The sequence below is a fragment of the Pezoporus occidentalis genome, unplaced genomic scaffold (assembly GCF_034315485.1).
Source record: "Pezoporus occidentalis ecotype Australia unplaced genomic scaffold, CSIRO_AGI_Poc_V1 ctg12, whole genome shotgun sequence".
Taxonomy (NCBI): Eukaryota; Metazoa; Chordata; class Aves; order Psittaciformes; family Psittacidae; genus Pezoporus; species Pezoporus occidentalis.
In genome coordinates, this window is record NW_026912994.1 from 7,618,445 (window position 1) to 7,638,168 (window position 19,724).

At 40.0% G+C, this 19,724-nt stretch overlaps 1 protein-coding gene across 4 annotated transcripts in view; it reads left to right on the forward strand.

The window, feature by feature from the left end:
• The window catches only part of CLASP1 (cytoplasmic linker associated protein 1), a 177,375-nt gene that overhangs the window by 89,399 nt on the left and 68,252 nt on the right, over positions 1 to 19,724 (forward strand). For 2 of the 4 annotated variants that reach the window (XM_062607123.1, XM_062607124.1), the window contains exons 17-21: positions 883 to 1,050; positions 1,811 to 1,860; positions 3,020 to 3,190; positions 13,991 to 14,098; positions 17,421 to 17,588. In XM_062607123.1, the coding sequence (XP_062463107.1) occupies positions 883 to 1,050; positions 1,811 to 1,860; positions 3,020 to 3,190; positions 13,991 to 14,098; positions 17,421 to 17,588 (665 nt within the window). Of the gene's footprint in view, positions 1 to 882; positions 1,051 to 1,810; positions 1,861 to 3,019; positions 3,191 to 4,801; positions 4,826 to 7,621; positions 7,715 to 13,990; positions 14,099 to 15,634; positions 15,662 to 17,420; positions 17,589 to 19,724 lie in introns of all 4 variants that reach the window. The other 2 variants (XM_062607121.1, XM_062607122.1) reach the window with 2 other exon arrangements.

Consider the following 19,724-nt stretch of genomic DNA (forward strand, 5'->3'; position numbering starts at 1 on the left):
GAGACTTCAGAAAACTTGCTTATTTCTCTCTTCACATGTTTCTTAATTAGCAGTGTGGGTGATTGTAAGACAGAAATTTGTTGCCTTCTAGTGATATCAGAATGCATGTGATTCGTGAGGCACTGAGGACAATTCTTGATTCATTTAACAGTCTTACTCTTAAACTGCCCATTAATTGCCCCCTGAAAAGTGCTGAGAGTCTTCGTCTCCTTTATGATGAGAATGAATGGTGTTTAACCATGAGCCAGGAGTTTTGGACCAGAGAAGAATTCTTCCCTCATTTTAAAATGCTCTTTTATTTTCAGCATGACACTGATTGGAAGTCTATAGGAACATCTCTTTCCTTTTCCTTGTTGTTTTTTCCCAAAAAGGCACTCAATAGCCTCAACTCAGTACAGATTTGTCTCTGCAAAATTGTGGGAGAGCTGTTTGTTAAACTTAAGGAAGCAAACAACACCCACTGGTGTTTTCCTGAATCAGGCCCATGTATGTGTGTTCCACTTTTGGCATGTTTTTGAAGTAGCTATTGAGCATCCATCCCAAACTAGTATTAGTCTAGTAGGTCTACCATCTCACATGTATGATAGCCGAAGGGATGAGAGTTGCTTCTGTAATAAAGGTTTATTGGGTACTTGTGTTTTTACAACACACCTAATGGTGCATTCCTCTCTTCCTGTTTTCATGTGGTTTGTCTTCTGTGTGCCTGTTAGAATGGGTCAAAGAAAGTGATACTAAGTGTGTCGTAGGGGCGGTAGATGGTTAAAATGACTAGTATAAGGAGCCAATAATGGCAGTAGTGAAAAGGGTTCTGACTCTGCCCGTGTTCTGCTGCCCCCTAAAACATGACAGGGAAATACTCACTGTATTGTGCCTTGTTTCCAGGTGTTATTGGGGTTTCCACAGTCACTTCAGCCGAGAGGCAGAGCATTTGTATCACACCTTGGAGTCTTCCTACCAGAAGGCTCTGCAGTCACATTTGAAGAACTCTGACAGCATCGTGTCCTTGCCACAGTCAGATCGCTCTTCCTCCAGCTCCCAGGAGAGTCTCAAGTAAGTCTTTTGGTGTTATTACCTCTGAATTTAAACAACTATGGATAGCTCCATTGAATTGGAGGGAGCTATCACATTGCTATGTCTCATCTGGTTATCATTTGGCCTCAACACTTGTTACTCCAGATTTTTATTTTTTTTTTCTTTTAGCTAACATTGCATTAAAATCAAAAGCCAGCAAAACCTATTATTGGCTTAAAAAAATAATAAATCAGTATATTGATTCTGTAAATAATTCCAGGTGCACTTAAAACAATGCTTGGATTAAAAATTTGTGTTTAGCATCAATCCTTGAGGTGTAAATCTGCCTCTTTCCACATAAGAGAGAGAGAAAAAAAATAAGACTTAAACTAAACTAGAGTTGTAACTGCAATTCTGTGTAATGCTTCTATTGAATGTATGTATTTTAGCTCGCCTTAGAGATACAGTCAACTTGGGACTCCAATGTCTGCAATTTAAGTATAAGACCTATATGAAAAACATCTATCACTTATTGATGTAACTTTTAAAATATACAGACAGTGTTCTTAAAATCTTCTCTTAGTCAAATAATGTGCATACTAATTCTGTTCTTAGTGCTTTTGTAAATAATTTCATGGTGGTATCATATTTACTCTTAAACAATAAATTTTGTTAGTCTATTCCAGTATATAAATAACTTCCTATCAGCTCAGTGTGTTTACTGAGTAAATAAATAACACAGTTACTGATGACTGTGAAATACTGGTTTTGTTTTAATAAATATTTATTTATCTTCTAGCCGTCCTTTGTCTGCCAAAAGAAGTCCTACTGGAAGTACTACATCCAGAGGTGAGAACAGGAGCTGAAAACCATGTTCAGTGTTGCTGATGAAATGTGATGAATTAGAATGAGAATTTCAGACACTATGATGTGCAAAGAGCAACTTTGATCACTGCTTACTTCTCAAAATGGCAACTAAGTATGTGAAATTTTTAATTAATTTTGGGTTGTACACCACATTCTGTGCATCAGCTGCTGATATAATGCTTTTGAAAGTTAGGATAACCGTTTTTGCTTGCACCTGAAAGGAAGGCTAAAAAGCCTTGGAAACTGCAGCCAAGATACGTTTAGCTGTGCAATAAACCACCGCTGATGCTAAAACATACATAGTCTAATAATCTGTTCAGCTTTTCAATGTACTGTCATTTATTCTCTGTGCTTTCAGCGTTTTCTGGAGGCATCATCTGCACACAAGTCCTACAGTGTTAAATTCAGTCTTTTCGCTAATCTGTTCTTATTGTTGGATGGAATATTTCTGTGCAGCTTTCCTGTTCTAAGTAAATACATACAATAAGTAATAAATTTTAATACAAAATATAATAGACAAAACTTTCTTGGTAAAAGATAACCTGCCTTCTACACCAGACTAAGATCGGGTTCTGGCTGGCTTGTGTATGCAGTACACTCTGAGACCTTTGATTCAAGGAGTTATTGTTGTGTTACCTACTTGATTGTGCATACAAATGCATGTTTGCTTACAGCTGAATAATCAAGCTTCATGCTTAAGAAGGTAAGCATCTGCAAATGATGGGAACAGCAGTCCTCAGGAGAAGATGAGGTGTTGGAAAGGAAATTAGTAGGACCTGGACTGAAGGACTTGCAGGTCTGTTTTGGCCAGCAACTCCCAAGCTGGTGATGGGTACTGTCACTGAACTTTCACATCTAGGTTCTGTTAGAAATTTCTTTATTACTGGCCTGGCAGCCTTTTTGATCTCAGCATTTAGGCTAGTGGCTGATAAAGTTCTTAGAGGTAGCATCAGGTTAGCATTGAAATATCTTTGCAGGCAGTGTGGGGAGGCCTACATTGCCCTGATAAAGCATTCTTAGGTATTTCAGTACCAGCAGGGAACATTAAAAATGGTACATTAAACTGCTTGCCAGGCTCTTTGAAGCACACAGATAAAAAAATTAATCTTCTTTATTCTGGATCTCCCACTCCCATCTGCAGCATCTACAGTAAGTACAAAATCTGTGTCAACACCAGGATCTCTGCAGCGATCCCGCAGTGACGTCGATGTGAATGCAGCAGCTAGTGCCAAGTCAAAAGTGACGTCTTCTGGATCATCCACCCCCTTCAGTTCTGCTGCAGCCTTGCCCCCAGGCTCATACGCATCACTAGGTAAATCTACGTGTTCTACTCTTGCAGTTAGCTTTCTTTGCTAGTAGAAAGTGCCTCATAGTTTTATTTGAATATTGAACTCTTAACTAGAAGAACGTATCCCTGAGATAGTTACCAGCTCTGTAGGATCAGTGTGTGATCTCTTGCCCTTTGGGATTAAGGAAAAAATTTGCAACAGAACTGACTTGAAGCAACTTCTTAGGTTTTGAATTGTATAATAGTCTGTGTCTCATCCTTCCTTCCTTCTCATTTCTTCTGGGGAAAAGCAGATCTTACTATGATTCTGAGACGTTGAGGACTGCTCAGTTCCTTTTGACATGTCCCTCTGTCTCTTTTCCTTATCTTCCTTCCCTCCTTTCCTGAACCTGGTTTTCTATTAACTGTTTTATCTTTTGAATAGTACATCTTAGTTGAGTTTGACTGCTTTCTATTTTACAAAAGAGAGATGTAAAAACAAAGAAGAAGTCATCTGCCTTCTAATTTCATTATGCAGGGTATCTGTTTCTTATGCTGACTCTTTCTGGCCTATAGCCACATGTCACATTATTCTGTCAGAGCATTGCATATCACTTTCAGGTGCCTCAGGGTTTCTTACAACAAATTTTGCGTTTGATCTTTCTCTCTTTGAGATGCCATTGAAGGAAGCATGGAGGAGGAAATGCAAGGCGGTGATAGACACCATACTTGCAGAGCTTCAACTTGGTTATGATCAGCTCAACAGAGCTGTTTTCATTGATTTACTTTTACAAGAGGGAGAAAAATCAGAAATCGGTGATCTTGATTTAAGCTGTGTAGATTGTCTTCACTGAGTTGAGAAGTGTCTTCTCCTTAATGTAGGGCATTTGATCTTTAGTCTGATAAAATATGCTTGATGAATTACATAGGGGTGGTTTCTATAGATTCCTTTTGTGGACAGGTTTCTTTCATATCTAAAATGTTTTACCTTGGCTTAAATATGTTGGTTGCATTTGGTTCAGCAGTTGAATTCTTATTCTGACTTAAATTATTCATTCTTGGTTCAAGATTTAGATACATTGCAGTAAAAATGTAATACAGAACATGAAGTTGATCAATAATAGCATGCTTTTGAGCTTACAGATGCAACTTTTTCAGTCAGTGCTGTGTACTGGCTCCAGTGGCAAAACTGCTTTTGAACAATCTTACGAAGAAGAATGGAAAAGGGTGGGAAGTATATACTAATGTTGGCTTGGTCCTTGAAGCTGGGGACTGAATACAGCATTAGTCTTGGTCTTAAAAGAGACTGTAGGAGAAAAGCAGCATTATTTTTAACTGAAGCAAATATGGTACTTCTGAGGAGCCTGCTTTCTCTTTGAGCTAGTAGGGACGCTTTTCACTTGTGTGTACCCATGAGAGAAGTGGAGAGGCAAACAACGAAAATGAAGTTTGGCAAAGACTAATTACTGCAGGAGGGAAAACCTGGAAGCATCTTCTTCAGAAACATCAAGCTGCTCAAACTTCTCTCATTTCTTTGTGTTATCTTTTTTTTTTTCATATTTCTGTAGCTAATACATAGTGCCCACTTCTGTTGATGTTACTAATTTTCCTTATTAACCCTTTCCTTGTTTTTTTTTTTTCTAAATTTGCCTAAAGATGGTACTACCACTAAAACTGAGGGTAAGCAGTCTCTCTGTGTAACTGAGGTGTGTCCAAAGTTGTACCACCCTACCTGGTCTCTGTTCTCAAAGTGTTATCTGGTTCTCATCCATGTTCACTGGTGACCTGCATGAAGTGTTGCATGGTTGTCCTGCTCATTTTGATGCCATGGGGTATTCTTCACTTTCTCTTTGAGCTCCTCCCTGGTAACAGGCACCAGTCTGCTTTTGTGACTTGGCTTTTGATAACAAAGTTGTATGTGGGTTTTTGTATTTAAAGGACTGCTTTTGGTTGAAGGTGACCTGTGCACAGATTAAAAAAGAAAACAAAACACACAAAAAAACAACCAACCCAACCCAGGGCTTGTGTTTTCTTGCTCCGTGATGTGTAAAGGGTTGCTGTGTTTTTCCATCCAAAGCTCAGGTCACAACTGCCAAATGCTTTCGGGAAGAGACTGGGCAGTGAGAAAATTGAATGACATGATCACATGGCAGAAAAATGAGGACAGTAAACAATGATCTCTAAGGAGGGAATATTTAGTCAACCTCTTTAAACGTGAGCTCTTTTTGTTGTCAGCTGAGTGAGATGGCTTACATCTAAGACAGTTAGAGGAAAGGCTTTTTTTTTTTCCAAGAACGCGGAGCCTGCTAGTTTGCGTGGGCTCCCAGTCTGTTTTTCTGGCTCATTTGTCAAAGCTTGTTCTTTATTTCTTATTTCTCAAGTGAAAAAGATCACTGGGAAATCAGTTTTTCTGAGGTAGGCAGGAGTTGAAAACAAGACTGTCTCCTAGATAGAATGAACCTCCCCATACTTCCAAACCCATTTTTTTCCTGATGCAAGTCTCTTTTCAAGGGATCTATTACTGTCTTGTGGGACTATGCTTGTATCCTTGATGGCTGCTTGTATTTGGATGTGGTGAGCTGAGAAGGGCCACTGTGTGCTTTTGTGATATGTGTTTTTTCATTACTATTATTGAGGCGTTGATTTATTATCTAGAGGGTAAGGTCTCTACCATTTTTGGAACTGATACATAGTGTTGAGAGATGCACTGGCTTTGCATCATGGACAAGTGTTTGTGTTTTGTGATGTCAGTGATAAGGAATATGAAGTTGGCCTAAACACCTGTATTTCTAAATCAGTAGTTTATTAGATGAAAGTTCCAAATTGTTGCAATACTGAGCTTTTTTTTATTCATTGCTGACCCTTCTTTATTTTCTTCCTTTCTTCCCAGTTCTCAAACCTTTCTATTTTTGACCTAACTTTGAAATGTTAATCTGTTGAAATTTAATTGACGTTTAATGTTAATTTATGAAATACCTTATGCATTTCGATCCTCTCCTAGGATAATAATATCTGTGGAGGCTTCTTAAAACAGTTGTCCTCTGGGATACATTTATTTTTAGTAAATGCTTCATTGTCATAATGCAGAAAGGTGAGAATTTTTATTTGATTTGGGGGTTTGTTTTGTTTTTTCAGTTCAGCTACATTGGAAGCAGATTAGATTTGGTAAAAATCTGTAAAAATCTACTTGGACTTCATAAAGGCTTTTGACATTGTCTGTTTCTCATAAAGTCTTCATAGGCAAGCTCAGGAAGTGCAGGCTGGATGAGTAGATGGCAAGACGAGTCTTAGTAGATGGCAGCCCAGGTCTTAGGGTTATGATCAGTGGCACAGAGTCTAGTGGGAGACTGTAGCTAGTGGTGTCCCCTGAGGGTCAGTACTGGGTCCAGTATTAGAATCATAGAATAGTTTGGGTTGGACAGGACCTTAAGATCATCTAGTTCCAAACCCCCTGCCATGGGTTTTGTTTAACTTATTCTTGGATTAAGGGATAGAGAGTACCCTCAGCAAGTTTGCTGACGCTACAAAACTGGGAGGAGCAGATGGTACCCCAGAGTGCTGCCCTGTCATTCAGAAGGATCTAGACAGGCTGGAGAGATGGGCAGAGAGGAACCTGTTGAAATTCAACAGACAAGTGCAGGGTTCTGCACCTGTGGAGGAGTCACCCCTTGCATCAGTACAGGCTGAGGGCTGATCTGCTGGAAGGTAGCTCTGCATAGAGGGACCTGGGGATCCTGGGTGTCTGGTGGACAGCAAGTTGTCCATGAGCTAGCAGTGTGCCCCCGTGGCCAAGAAGGCCAATAGGCTGCATTAGGAAGAGTGTGGCCAGCAAGTCAAGGAGTCTCTACTCAGCCTTGGTGAGGCCTCACCTGGAATACTGTGTCCAGTTCCAGGCTCCCCAGTACAATGGAGACATGGAGCTCATAAAACAAGTCAGGGAAGGGCTACTAGAATGACTCGGGGTCTGGTGCATCTCTCTTAGGAGCAAATGCTGAGGGAGCTGGGCCTGTTTGGCAAAGAGAAGGCTCAGGGGGAATCTGATCAATGTATGTAAGTATCTGAAAGGTAGGTGTCAAGAGGATGGGACCAGGCTCCTCTTGGTGGTGCCAGGTGATAGGGTAGGAGGAAACAGGCATAAACTAAAGCACAGGAAGTTCTGCCTGAACATGAGGAAGAACTTTACTGTGAGGGTGACTGAGAATTGGAATAGATTGTCCACAGAAGTTGTGGAGTCTCCTGCTCTGGAGATATTCAGGAGCCATTTGGACACAATCCGGAATAATGTGCTCAAGGAGACCCTGCTTGAACAGGGAGGTTGGACTAGATGACCTCCAGTGGTCCCTTCCAGCCTCAACTATTCTGTGAACTGAAACACAAGTCACTTGAAGGCAAAGATTGTGAGACGAATTTTCAGAAATGGAATTCTCCATCCCCTTAGTGTGAAGTACCAGATCTCATCTCTTCTTTTTCCTGTAGGATTTTCTATTTTTTGGAAGACTGAAGATCAGGGAGAGTTACAACAACATGGCACACCACAGCTAGAGCATGTGAAGGATGAGTTTAATCACTGGATGAAACTCTTCATCTTTGTTTTCCTTTGAGACAGTTGTGGGAAAAACAGCTTTTGTTCAAGATTCAGTGTGTCCTACAGATGAGAGCTGAGAAAGGTCTTCTGCCAAGTGTCTCATCTTGCAGAGTTTGTCAGTTACAAGGAAGGCAAAACTTCTTTCTTGATATAAATGTAAAAAATAAGAGGGCAGGGGAAGAGAAAAAACATCCCCTTGCTCTGGAAATACCTGCGTGAGCAAGAGACGCTGTTGGAACATAAACCAGAAAACCAGAAATTCCATCCACATTTGTGTCCCTGTATTTTTATTTTTATGTTTTTTCAGGTCACCAGTAAGTCATTTGAGAGCAAATCCCTGTGGGTTTTTGTCTGGTTCAGCCTGATGTTAAATCTGCAGTCTGGTTCCCATCATGGCTTTTTGTAGCTACAGTGTAAAAGTTCTGCACCTTCCCCTCATCCGGGAGCCAGCATTGTGTGAACTTGGCAGTTCCCATCTGCTTTGCCCTCAGTTCTCCTCAGTGTTTTGTTTTTGAGCCAGGCTTCTACAACCAGGAGCAAAGTAGAGTGGGTTATGCCAGTGGCCAGAATTCAAGAGCTGAGTATCAGTCCTTTGATTTTTAAGCAGCGTCATCCCAATTGACATAATGCTGTTGAAATGAGTTTCCTTCTGTGAATCTGTATATCTCTTAAATCTGTGTGGGTCTTCTGCTGTCTCTCTGCTGTGAGGCTGTATCTTCATATAATGCACCATTATGTCTTGATTGTCCAGATGTATGGGAATCCCTTGAACTTCATTAAGAGCTTTGCAGGTAGAAAGCTTGTAAGTTCCAAATCTTCATAGTCTAGTCAAGACTTCACAGCTAGTACTATGCAGGTAGCAGCTGTGCTATGTTTTTTATGCCTGATTAAAAGGAAACCTTAGAAAAGCTTCTGCTTGTTTTATCATGAAATGGCTTTTCAAGGAATATTTTTGAAAGGTGCATAATGCTGATTTTCATTACATAATAATGGTCCAGAGCCTTTCTGTTATCTGGTTACCTTTTCTCAAAGTGGGTATAAAGACAAGCCTTTCCTAAGAGGGAAATGCTGGTCTGTCATGAAACTGGCAAGTTTAAACCAAAATCAGCAGTTTTCAGAGTCAGTGGCACAATTTTTTTTGATCATTTTTATTATTTATCAGAAAGGAAATAAAATCTGGTTTATTATAGTTTTCAGATAACTTCAGCTCAAAAAGATGATCTGCTCAGTTGGGCATCTTGAGCACCTTACCAAAGGCTTGGGAGTAACACAGATTGTAAGAAATTCCTGTTTTCTTTTCTGCCTTAAAGCTCTCCCTTGCCCTTAAGGGGCAAGGCTGGATTCAAAGGTATGACTGAATGTTGTACCTCAAATGGAAACGCTCAAGTAGAGGGCTTCTTTGTTCCCTTGGTCCATCCTTTTGAAAGTACTGACTTGATTTGCCTGTGCATGTTGGTGTAAGGCAAGGTGGTGGCACTGTTCCCTCATCCCTCTGCTTTGGAGGGAGTTCTCATGCAAAACCCAGAAACGGCATACCCTGATGGTTTCCAGTGAGGGTTGACTGCTTCTCAGAGGAAATTATGGTGCAGAGTCAGGTGTTATGCTAGTATGATGTTGGACACATGCTAAATAAGCATAGAAACTACTCCAGTACTGGAATAGTTTCTATTTATTCTTAAAGCATGTTTTTCATTGATGTGTGTGTATGTGTGTGTGTGTGTGTGTGTCAGATGTCCATGTGTCATTTAGCAGTGACACAGCTGGGGGGGGTCCTAGAGACTCTTAACAATGTTTTTCTCTAAGTGGGGGAAATAATCCAGTGCTGAGTAACCTAAATGCGTTAACCTGGTCCATAGTGAGACCATTACTGTCCCAGTGGTTATATATATAACTTGTATGGTTATATATATCACTGTTTACCGCATGGAATGAGTTATACTGAGTTGTGGAGCTGTTATATACAATTTTTAGACTATATGAAAACAATTTTCTTCAGTGTGATATACAGGCTGTGTCTCATAAAGCCAATGTCTGTTCTGGGCACTGGGGATGAAGACACTGCAGTACCCACCCAGGGTTGCTCAGAACAGTGCTGCCAGATGAAGCCTCTTGTAACATGGAAACATTAACATACCACTCTTCCTTCACTTTTTCCTTTTTTTTTAAAAAAGAAGACCAAAACAACCTTCCTAGGCTTAGGCAGATGTTAGACATTTCAAGGTTGACTCTGATCCATTGATTGTTGTGAAAATGTAAATTAAAGTAACTTTAAAAAATAAAACCAAAACCTCCTAAACCCACCCTCCACAAATGGTTTCTTAACACGAAGCATGGAGCCTTTCAAGATATTCCATGTACCAACAGTGATGTGTCACATGTTGAATTTAGATCAGTGGCTTTTTTTATGGAAATACTTTTGTGTTTTTTGGGGACAGTTGGGACGGTCTTTGTCTGTTCTTTTGCTGCTGTTGTCAGGATGCAGTAATCCTTTTAAAAGCAGCAGAAAAATAATGGTTATGAAATATGAATTGTTACATGTGCAGTTTGAGCTAGATATAGAAATAAACCCACTTGAAAGCAAAGAAGTTTTGATGTTTCCTTGATTTTAACAACAACAGAAACTCTCAGTAATTTATTTGGTATGTTATTTCCAATCCTGATTGCAACTAGTTTTTCTGTCTGAGGTAAAATGATAAAGACACACAAGTAGTCCTGTGTGCAAATAACTCTTGGATGTGAATGCAGTCTTGTTTGCAGGTGAAATTCTTCAGGGAATATACTAGAGACACTTTATTATATAGATGAACTTCTATATATACATGCTGTACTTGGCATAATATATATTAAAATACTGATATTTTTCAAGCCAGACAAATCCTGATTCGTCTTGCATTATGATAAAGCAAATAGGTTTTGGATATCATACTAATCTGAAAGTTGTGTATGTGAAGCTAAGTTTACGTGTAGAATCATAGAATAGTTAGGGTTGGAAGGGACCTTAAGATCATCTAGTTCCAACCCCCCTTATATAGGCAGGGACACCTCACACTAAACCATGCCACCTAAGACTCTGTCCAACCTGGCCTTGAACACTGCCAGGGATGGAGCATTCACAGCTTCCTTGGGCAGCCCATTTCAGTGCCTCACCACTAGTAACACCCGAGATTGCTCTAAAGATTTTCTATCTCATACAGATTTGCCTAAAGCAATTTTGAATTCCAGCTGGATATTTTTTTTGTTTTACAGCTAGAAACTCTTATTTGGGTGGGGAAAGCTCGGCATCTTAACTTTTTTTTTGCTTGAAGAGTAGGTTCAAGTGACTTACTTTGAACTATTTGTTTGCTGCAAGTAAGATTAATTACCTGTATGAAGAAATAAATAGCTTATAAAGTTCAGAAAATAAAACTTTGGAAAATGCATTAACAATTCATGCTTCAAGGAATCCATACAACTGATGGTACTTTTTTGCTTGTAACTGTGTTAAAACTTTGACCTTGAATTTGTACTTTATCCCATAGACTAAAAAATAAAGTACTCTTGGGGTGAGCTGTTCCTGTGCAATTGCAGGATTTGTACAATTATGTCATTCTTGCATCATGAATTTCTGGTTTCTGCTGTTCCTGTTACTTGCGTGATGCATGTCCAGTGCAGTGTGAGTTCAAACCCTTGTCAGCCTTTTTCGAAGGATGAGAAAACCAGTATCAGTGTTGGGACTCTGTTTGTCCTGTGCAAGAGCAACTTTTTGTCTCGTACTGTTCTCTCTTAACACCTATTAGGCCCAAATCAGTGTGTGAATCTACCAGTCCAAAAGAAAGCAGAATTTTGTTCCTGGGTATTCATTTATTCGGAAGCTGCTGAAGTTGGTAGGGGTCTGTCCGCTAACTCTCAGGGGTTTTGAAATAAGGCTGAGCTCTCTGTTTCTAATCCTGCTGATATTCATGTTAATTAAGTTTGACCCTTTAGTTCAGTGTTCTTTCTTAAAGTCCCCTGAATTGATATTAGAAGTTAATCTTGGCTTCTGTTCATATTTCTTTGGGCTTTGTATTTTCTAGGGTGAAGGAGTCACTTATTGCATATTGTTCCGGTTGTAGATGCAGAAAAACGAGAAAGTTTTGAGGATCTTGTGGCCTGTGCAGGGGAGGAGGAGACATTATCAGCCCCTTCTCACCCATTCTTGGCCCGTACTCTTGTCTTCTAATACTGTCAGTTACTGTGTGTAATGTTAAATTTCAGCTTGATTTACCACTGGGACTTTCTGCAATGCCAAGGCTTCCTGTTGACATTCTGGAGGGATGTAAGTTAATTCCATTACTGGTTCCTAAGACTGGTCAGGTTTAACTTCCTAACTTACTGTTTTGTACTCCTGCCACCAGAGATACCCTCTTGGTGTGGGAAACAAAAGGAAGCCTCGAGGCTTCTGACAAGAGCATGAGGTCCTTCTGCCTCCTTCCCTATGTATGCCTGCTTTGAACCCTATGGTAGGGCTTGCGGTATAAGACTTGCGGCAAGACGCCCAGTGCCTCCAGTCATCTGTGTATAGCTGTACATGTGCCAGACCTGAGAGGGAAGGGAATGAGCCAGCAGAGAGCCCTAGAGTTATGTCTGGTTATCTGTCAGGCAGACTGTAAGAGGCAAGTAATGTCATAGAGCAGAGGAGATCTACAGCCTTACTGGTGGTAAGACCATCTTAGCAGCCAGTTTCATGACTGTTATTCCTGTGTGGACATGCTCAGAGCTTGTTTAGTTGAGCCAGCCATTAAAAAATGGTTTGTCTGTGTTTTCCCAGTTTGACATTAATGATTTCTGCCATACCTTGTTTGCAAACATTGTTTGAATGTGGATATCTGCATCTTACATACTGAGTTACTTTAAAATTAGATGCTGATGGAGAGGTTTGAAGTCTGCTAGGCTTTTTTCCCTGCAAACAAGTTTAAGCTTTCTTCTCAAAGTTAAACATCTCTTTGTCACTTTGTGTCTTATCAAAAACTTGCAGACCATGTTATGAATATTTTGAGAGCTCGGAGAAGAACAGAGCTCTTAATCTGTTCAGCCTGGGCTGCTTGCCATTGTCTTGTCCTGCATGTGTACCTTATGTGAAATAATTATTTTTTGGGGGGTTGGGGGGAGTATATATCTTCGTATTTCTCTGTATGCTTATGGTAGAGACAGAGGGCAGGAGATGAATATCTGTAACCAGTGGGCGCAGTTGTCTAGACTCTTCTCTTACCTGTTGTGTTTTTTTTCCTTTTATTATTGTGCCTGAAACTTGAAGTCATTCTCTGAATGCAGGATAGCACTGGCATGAGTCCTGAGAAACAGCTTCAGATTTGGCTGAGAACTAAGCTGTTGAAAAGTACTGGAGGCTTTCTTTGTGTTGCTCTTAATTATCATTTCTTTCCCATTAACTAGAGACAGATAATAGAAGCTTAGCACTGGATAGAACATTTTGTAGGAAACAGCCCTGCCCCAGGAAGGGGATGAACTGATGACCCTGTAAGCTTTTCTAGCTCAAATTTCTGTGGCTTTTTTTATGAGGAAAGGACAGAAAAAGGACCAAGAACACTTTGAGGCTTTATATCCGTTCTCTGCTTAAATAAAGAGGAGACACACAGAATCATTTTTCCACAATGTTGATTGTGTTAAATGGGACTCTCTGTTACACGTAAAGTTACACTGATCTTGGGATAAATACGAGGGATCTGTAAACAGCAGGGAGAATTCAGTGAGCCTGAAATAAAAGCGTAGTCAGCCTGCACTGACAGACTCTCACGGGAGCACATGTCAGCCTGTGCATGTAGAGCAGGATACAGAGCATCAAACTGCTAATTGGAAATGCCAGCAATGGAATTTGTGGGGGCATCTGTCACACCTGTCTCTGCAAGAGTGATCACCTTGCGAGAAAGTAATAATTTGATATAGGAAGCAGCATTTAGGAGGCTGAAATTTTTGTTGCCGATCCTTTGTAAAGAAGCTACTATAGAACAGAAGCAAAGGGTATAGAGAGGTAATGTTTTTTAATTAAACTGGCTGATAGCATTACAGAAAGCAAAGAAGTCTTTGGAGTCATGGACCATAACTCTTTCCACGCCCTCCCTTGTGTCTCAGCCAGTCTAATAAAAGATGTCACCTCTCCCTGTAAAATTCTTTTGTACTCTTGTTAATTGTGTGTATAGCAACCCTGCAAGCATAGGGCAGCACATTAGACACAGCTGCTGCCTTTGGATGAAACCTGTTAACCCTTTGTCTTTGCATTCCTCCAGGTCGGATTCGTACAAGGAGACAGAGCTCTGGCAGTGCCACAAGCGTCACCTCAATGCCTGCTGATACCCGAGGCCGCAGCCGGGCTAAAGTAGTTTCCCAGTCCCAGCGTAAGGAGTGTTTTATTTCTGGGGGAGCAGAACAAATAATTATTAATATATTGAATTATAGTAGCATCAGCTGTTGATGGGGCTCAATTCTGCTAATGACATTTGAACATGTGACAAAATGAATCCCTACTCAGTTTGTGCTCTTGCTGACAAATAGGGCCCCAAATAGTGCTTAGTTGCTGCCTTTTTTTTTTTTTTTTCCATGTGTTTTACCACCAGAATTTCATGTTGCTGTGATGCGTAGGATTAAACTTGCACTGGGTCCCACTGAGACACCCTCTGTGTCTGACTGCTGTCCTGGGTTCTTGCCCTGCCGAGCTTCTCCTGCTTATGTGACTGTATTGCTGTACGTGTAACATGTGAGCTGTCTAAAGTTAATGGGATTTGGCATCAATTTGAAATAGGACATCACCTATTATGAGTAGATACAGGAGAGGTCGTTCTGCTCTCTGATGCACATGACATCTGTGCTCTCTGGCTTCCTGGCAGAGGCTTGGTTTTCCCTTAGGGGCCATACATAGGGTGCTGCTGCTTATTTGCCATGTGTATCTAAGAAGAAGTTTGTCACTTGAGATTTAAAAGGAATTGGGGAGAGGGAGAAAGCCACTCATGTTTTGAGGACCTTCAAGCTTGTGGGTAAGAGGAGATGAGGTTTGTAGAAAGACCTATTTGTTCTGAGGACTTGTCTTGCTTTGTACCCTTATTTAAAAGCCCTTTTCTGTTCATTCTCTCATTGCTTTGCTCTGTCATGCTGGAGGGATGGTAAAGCAGTTTATAGCCTTGTGTTAGGCTGGGAGAGCTGAAGAAGGAAGTAGTGTATTCAGGATGGGGCCAAATGGAAATCTTTACATTGAAGTCATAAAGGAATTGTGGCTTTGGTATACTCATAAAGGAATTTAGGCTTTGGAACCTAAAACTGATCTAAAGCCAGAAATGACCTTTTTTCCTGAAATTAGCTTGGTGAAAAGTGATCAAACCAAATGAGACAAGTCTCAGAAGTATTTAAAGAATAGTTGAGTATCCAAAGGTTTCGAAGACTATGGGCTTAATTGCTCTTACAGAATGACTTCTGAAGATTTAGGATGGTCATATCTGAACCAGCTGCCTTAGTCTTGCTTGCTGAATCCTCTTTCCAGCCTAGCCGAATGAGATGTGATCTCTATCCTTAAGCTAGACATTGCTTGAAATAATTTATGAATTCAAATATGCTACGGACACAGGACCAAATTCTCCTTGCCCACACAGTGGATAACCCTGTTGCAATTCTGCAGACTGGGCAGGTGTGTAAATTAGAGCAGAACTTGGGTCTCGGTGTGTTGGTTAACATTTAGCTAAGAAAAGTTGATCAACCTTGGGAAATTCTTAGTTGCATCTGCACATTAACTCACTGAATTCTGCAGAGGCTTTAGGAGTGACATGTTTGTAAATAAATCTGTCTGTATTGTGTGTAGCATAAATGGCATGCTGAACACTGTATTGTCTTGCTGTCTTTTAATCCACTTTTTGCCTGTCCTTTGGTCTGCCCTCATAATCAAGGATCCAGATCAGCTAATCCTGCTGGTGGTAAGAAACATTTTCCCTTTCTTGCTTTCTCACTTTATTTCCTTCACATTTTTTAACTGCTAAGCTTTTAGCTTGTTTCCCTCACTCTCTCCTAACAATGAGACTTAAAAAGCACTTTCTTAAAGTGATAAATCCAAATGCGTATGGCAAGTGATTTTTGCTTTCTTTTAGTAATCAAACATGGCAAGCATACATTTAGCATATTGAAGCTGGCTCACTGCTGCAGCTGAAACCCTAGGTACTGTGTTTTCTTCCAGATACTTCAGTGCAACCCTGCTGACCTTCTGGTACAAACCTGTTGAGTGAGATTGCTCAGCATAACTGAGAAGAGTTTTGGCTTTAGGTTGTGGATGCTTTGTGTGAGACTGGCATCTGTCACAAATATTCTCACTCTAGGGGAGGGATATGGGAGCAAAGCCCGCACCACATACAGTACTGAAATATGTGATTTGATTGACCTAGAATGGCTTTGGCCAAGAAATTAGAAGGGGCAAGTAAGTAAAAATAATGCATATGTTATGGTGTTGTCCATGAGATCAGTAGAATTGCATATCTTCTTAAATTAAGACAGAAGAACAATATTTAACTCTTGCTGGGTGTAATAGTATCTGGAACTGAAATTTTTTTAACATGTGTAGATACTTTTTATGAAAAACCCAACATGAATATTGGGTCAGAATGTAAATGTTCAAATGTTTTTTCCCAAAAGTGTTCTTGCAACCTTTTCAAATACACTTCTTCTGGCTGTTTTAGCAAGCAAATCAAATATCAGGAATAGTAGTATCAGCAGCAAATTTTCAGTGATGTGTATATACATCAAGAAGAAAAGAGATTCTTGAATCTATTACTTGCAGTTCTTTATGACTAACTTTAAGCTGCCGTTACTTCCTTTTTTAACAACTTGTCAAATGAAAATCCACAGGTAAAAAAAAAAAAAAAGAGTACTCTTCAGCTCATTGAGTTAGACAGCAAGACTGTTTCAGATAGAAATACTTACTGCATCTGGAATGTAAAAACATAAATAAAAATCTTAGTAGATTGTCTTGCAGACAGTGTGGCTTAGAAGAAATGTGAACTTGCTGTGGACTGTTCAAACAGACAAGGAAAAATAAAACAGACCAACTACTCAACTTGCTAAACATTTTCTCCAGCTGAAAAATAACTAAATAGCTTAGGTTTGACCAGTCAGACCTGAGTAAGCCAGCATCTCCACAAATGTGATGTGCTCATGTGGTTTACCCCTTATTGTGCTGTTCTGCTTCTGTTGTAAGAAAGTAATGCCACCACTGCAGTGTAGCATGAAGGTGCCTGAGCTACACTGCAGCAAATTATTACCTGTGCTAGAAGCCAGCATGCTGCAGTACAGCTCTCCACATGGGCTAATTTGTGTTGCTTCCCAAGGAGGTGAAGCAGACTGTGAATTCCATGTTGCAAGGCTGTTTCTGGCAGCTCCGCAAGCTTGCCCAAAGTCAGCTGGGGTATTCATACATTGCAGTGTCTGCTTTGGTCTTGAACCCACATGGGCATCATGGTTCATATAGGCAGGGTTGCTGATGCTAGTGTTTATTGTCCATGAGCTTTCCTCAGTCTTCTTTGAAAGCCCATGGGGAGCACTCACATTAGTTCTCTGAGTGATTTGGATCAAATTCTTAGAGCCGATTGTGTTCCAATTTTGCTGTCATGATATTTAATCTTGAGGGAGTTTTTTATGGTTTTTGTTTGGTTGTTGTTTTTTAACTTATTTGTGGTTCTCTTCTAGCTGGTAGCCGGTCCAGTTCCCCGGGTAAGCTCTTAGGAAGCGCCTATGGTGGCCTGAGTGGTGGAACATCCAGAGTCCAGCCAGTGCCATCATCTTCAGAGAAGCGCAGCAAGATCCCTCGGAGCCAGGGATGCAGTCGAGAGACGAGTCCCAGCAGAATAGGACTAGGTAAGAATAGCCACTGCAGTGGCGTACTGGCAGGCGTTCTTGAAGGAGGAACTTTCCTCTTGACTAGGAAACTGTTTATGTGTTACTGTTATTCTTCTGAGTTTTTCAGCTGGCAAGTTAATGTCATTGTGGTTTGTAGGAGAGTAATTTTAATTTTCCAGGTTGAGCTGTAGTTTCAAAGTAAGCCTAAAGATGTCATAAGATGTCTTCTGTTTGAAGCTCAACATGAGTGATGTTATTAGATCAGGCAGTAAAAACAGTTGTCATGAATAACCATTGCAGCAAAAATACCTCATTTGACATCAACAGCTTAGTCTTAAAATGAATTAAGCAGTCTTTACAGTCAGTTGGAATGAAGGGCAAAAAGCACCTTCTTGGATTATTTTAGAAATTTTGCAGCTTAAATTCCTTGCTTCTGTCATCCTTAATATTTGGAGCCACTGTTAGATGGCATTTTAGACTTATGCTTTAATTGCTCTGCTCCCAATATTCTTGTTTCAGTGACTGTTATGTAAATATTCTATAATAGTTTTTATTTTCAAATTTATCAGCAGACTCTTTTTAAGTCAGGTGAGTAAGTAAGCATCATTATATATAAACTTTTGTGTATCTGAATGAGGTGAAAAGGTGTTCAGTGTGCTGTCTGAAGAATAAGTAAATACTGGTTTCATTTTTAAATGGAGTTTGAAGCTGATGTAGAAAAACAACACTTTAATACTGTTACTAAATTATTTTATAACTCCAAAGAATTCACTAGTAGGTTGAAATTGATTGAAATTATAGCCCTACTGTTGGGGGCTATAAATTTTTAACTATTAAATTTTTAACTGTTGCCTTGGAAGTTGTATTTTACATTTAAGCTACCTTTCTATTTAGAATATGTTTTCAGTAGAGAAGTATCTTATTAATACTCCGAGTACATTGAAATGAATTTAAAGCACCTGAGTGCGTATGTGGTTATGATTCATTGAAATAGTTGCATGTTCATTGTGATTTATTTTTTCCAAATTCAGTGTTCTTCTCATTTCTGATCTATTTTATTGGCCTCTGTATTAACACATCGTGCTTTTCTGTTCATTGCCTTTAAAATGTAAAGTGCCTCCCAGATATTAGAGGTAATTGTCCTGCTATCACGCTGCAGAAGAGAATTGATTTTTTTTTTTTTAGGGGGAAACAAAAAATGATGCATAGTACCATCACACATGCTTAAACTGATCATCACATTATGTAGTCTGATTTGGATCAGTCTTGAGCATATAAAGGGAAATTGCTATGTGTAAAATCCTCACTCTTGGGTTGCCTGCTTTCAGGTATATTATGGGAGCCTTGTATTCTTTTGAAAGCGTGATTTGTATCTCACTGCTCTGCTGTGCTCCCTGTGAACAGTCAGTGCCTTGTTCTTTGGGAGCAGGAGAGAGCTTTGAGAGATCAATCAGCTGTGTGTCTTCATGCACCCCCCTCCCTGGGGTTGATGGCCACAGCATGTTCTTTTGGGCAGTTATGGGAACAGGAGAGTCTGACACTTGTGTTGCCTTTACTACTCAGTTGCAGAAATTCTGCCTCTTTTGGATCTTGAAAATGGTAATATTGGCTTGGATGGAGGATAGCTTTTGAGCTGTCGTCTTTATACCATTATTCATTTGTATTTATAGTATAGTAGCTAACAGTATTTTATGCTTCCTTATTGTGTTGCTTCAGTCCCTATCTTTCCTTGGCATATTTTTCATTTTTCCATTTGTTCATTTCATTAAAGAGACTCCCACTCACCTTGGTCTTAAATATACGATAGACTTTTTCAGAGTCTGATGTGCTTGAGTGCAGCCAGTGTTGAACCATTGCACAGATCAGGCAGTTAGAAGTGGGTAATTCCTGGATCCTGCTCATTACTCATCCATTGATACGTAGTTTTTGTAGGGGTGACTGGGAGTTGCAGCTTGACCAATGCTGTGTGTGAAGATTAAGCACACAGAATGTGGGTCCCTGTGTGCAGTTGGGCTTTATACAGGAACCATCTACTGGAGTTTCTCAGGCCCTTCTGAGGCAGTAACAACCTAATAGAGCCTCTGCATGTGGATGCTCTTTAGATTTCCATGATGACCACAGATATCCATGAAATGTGTTCCTTCTGTATTCTGG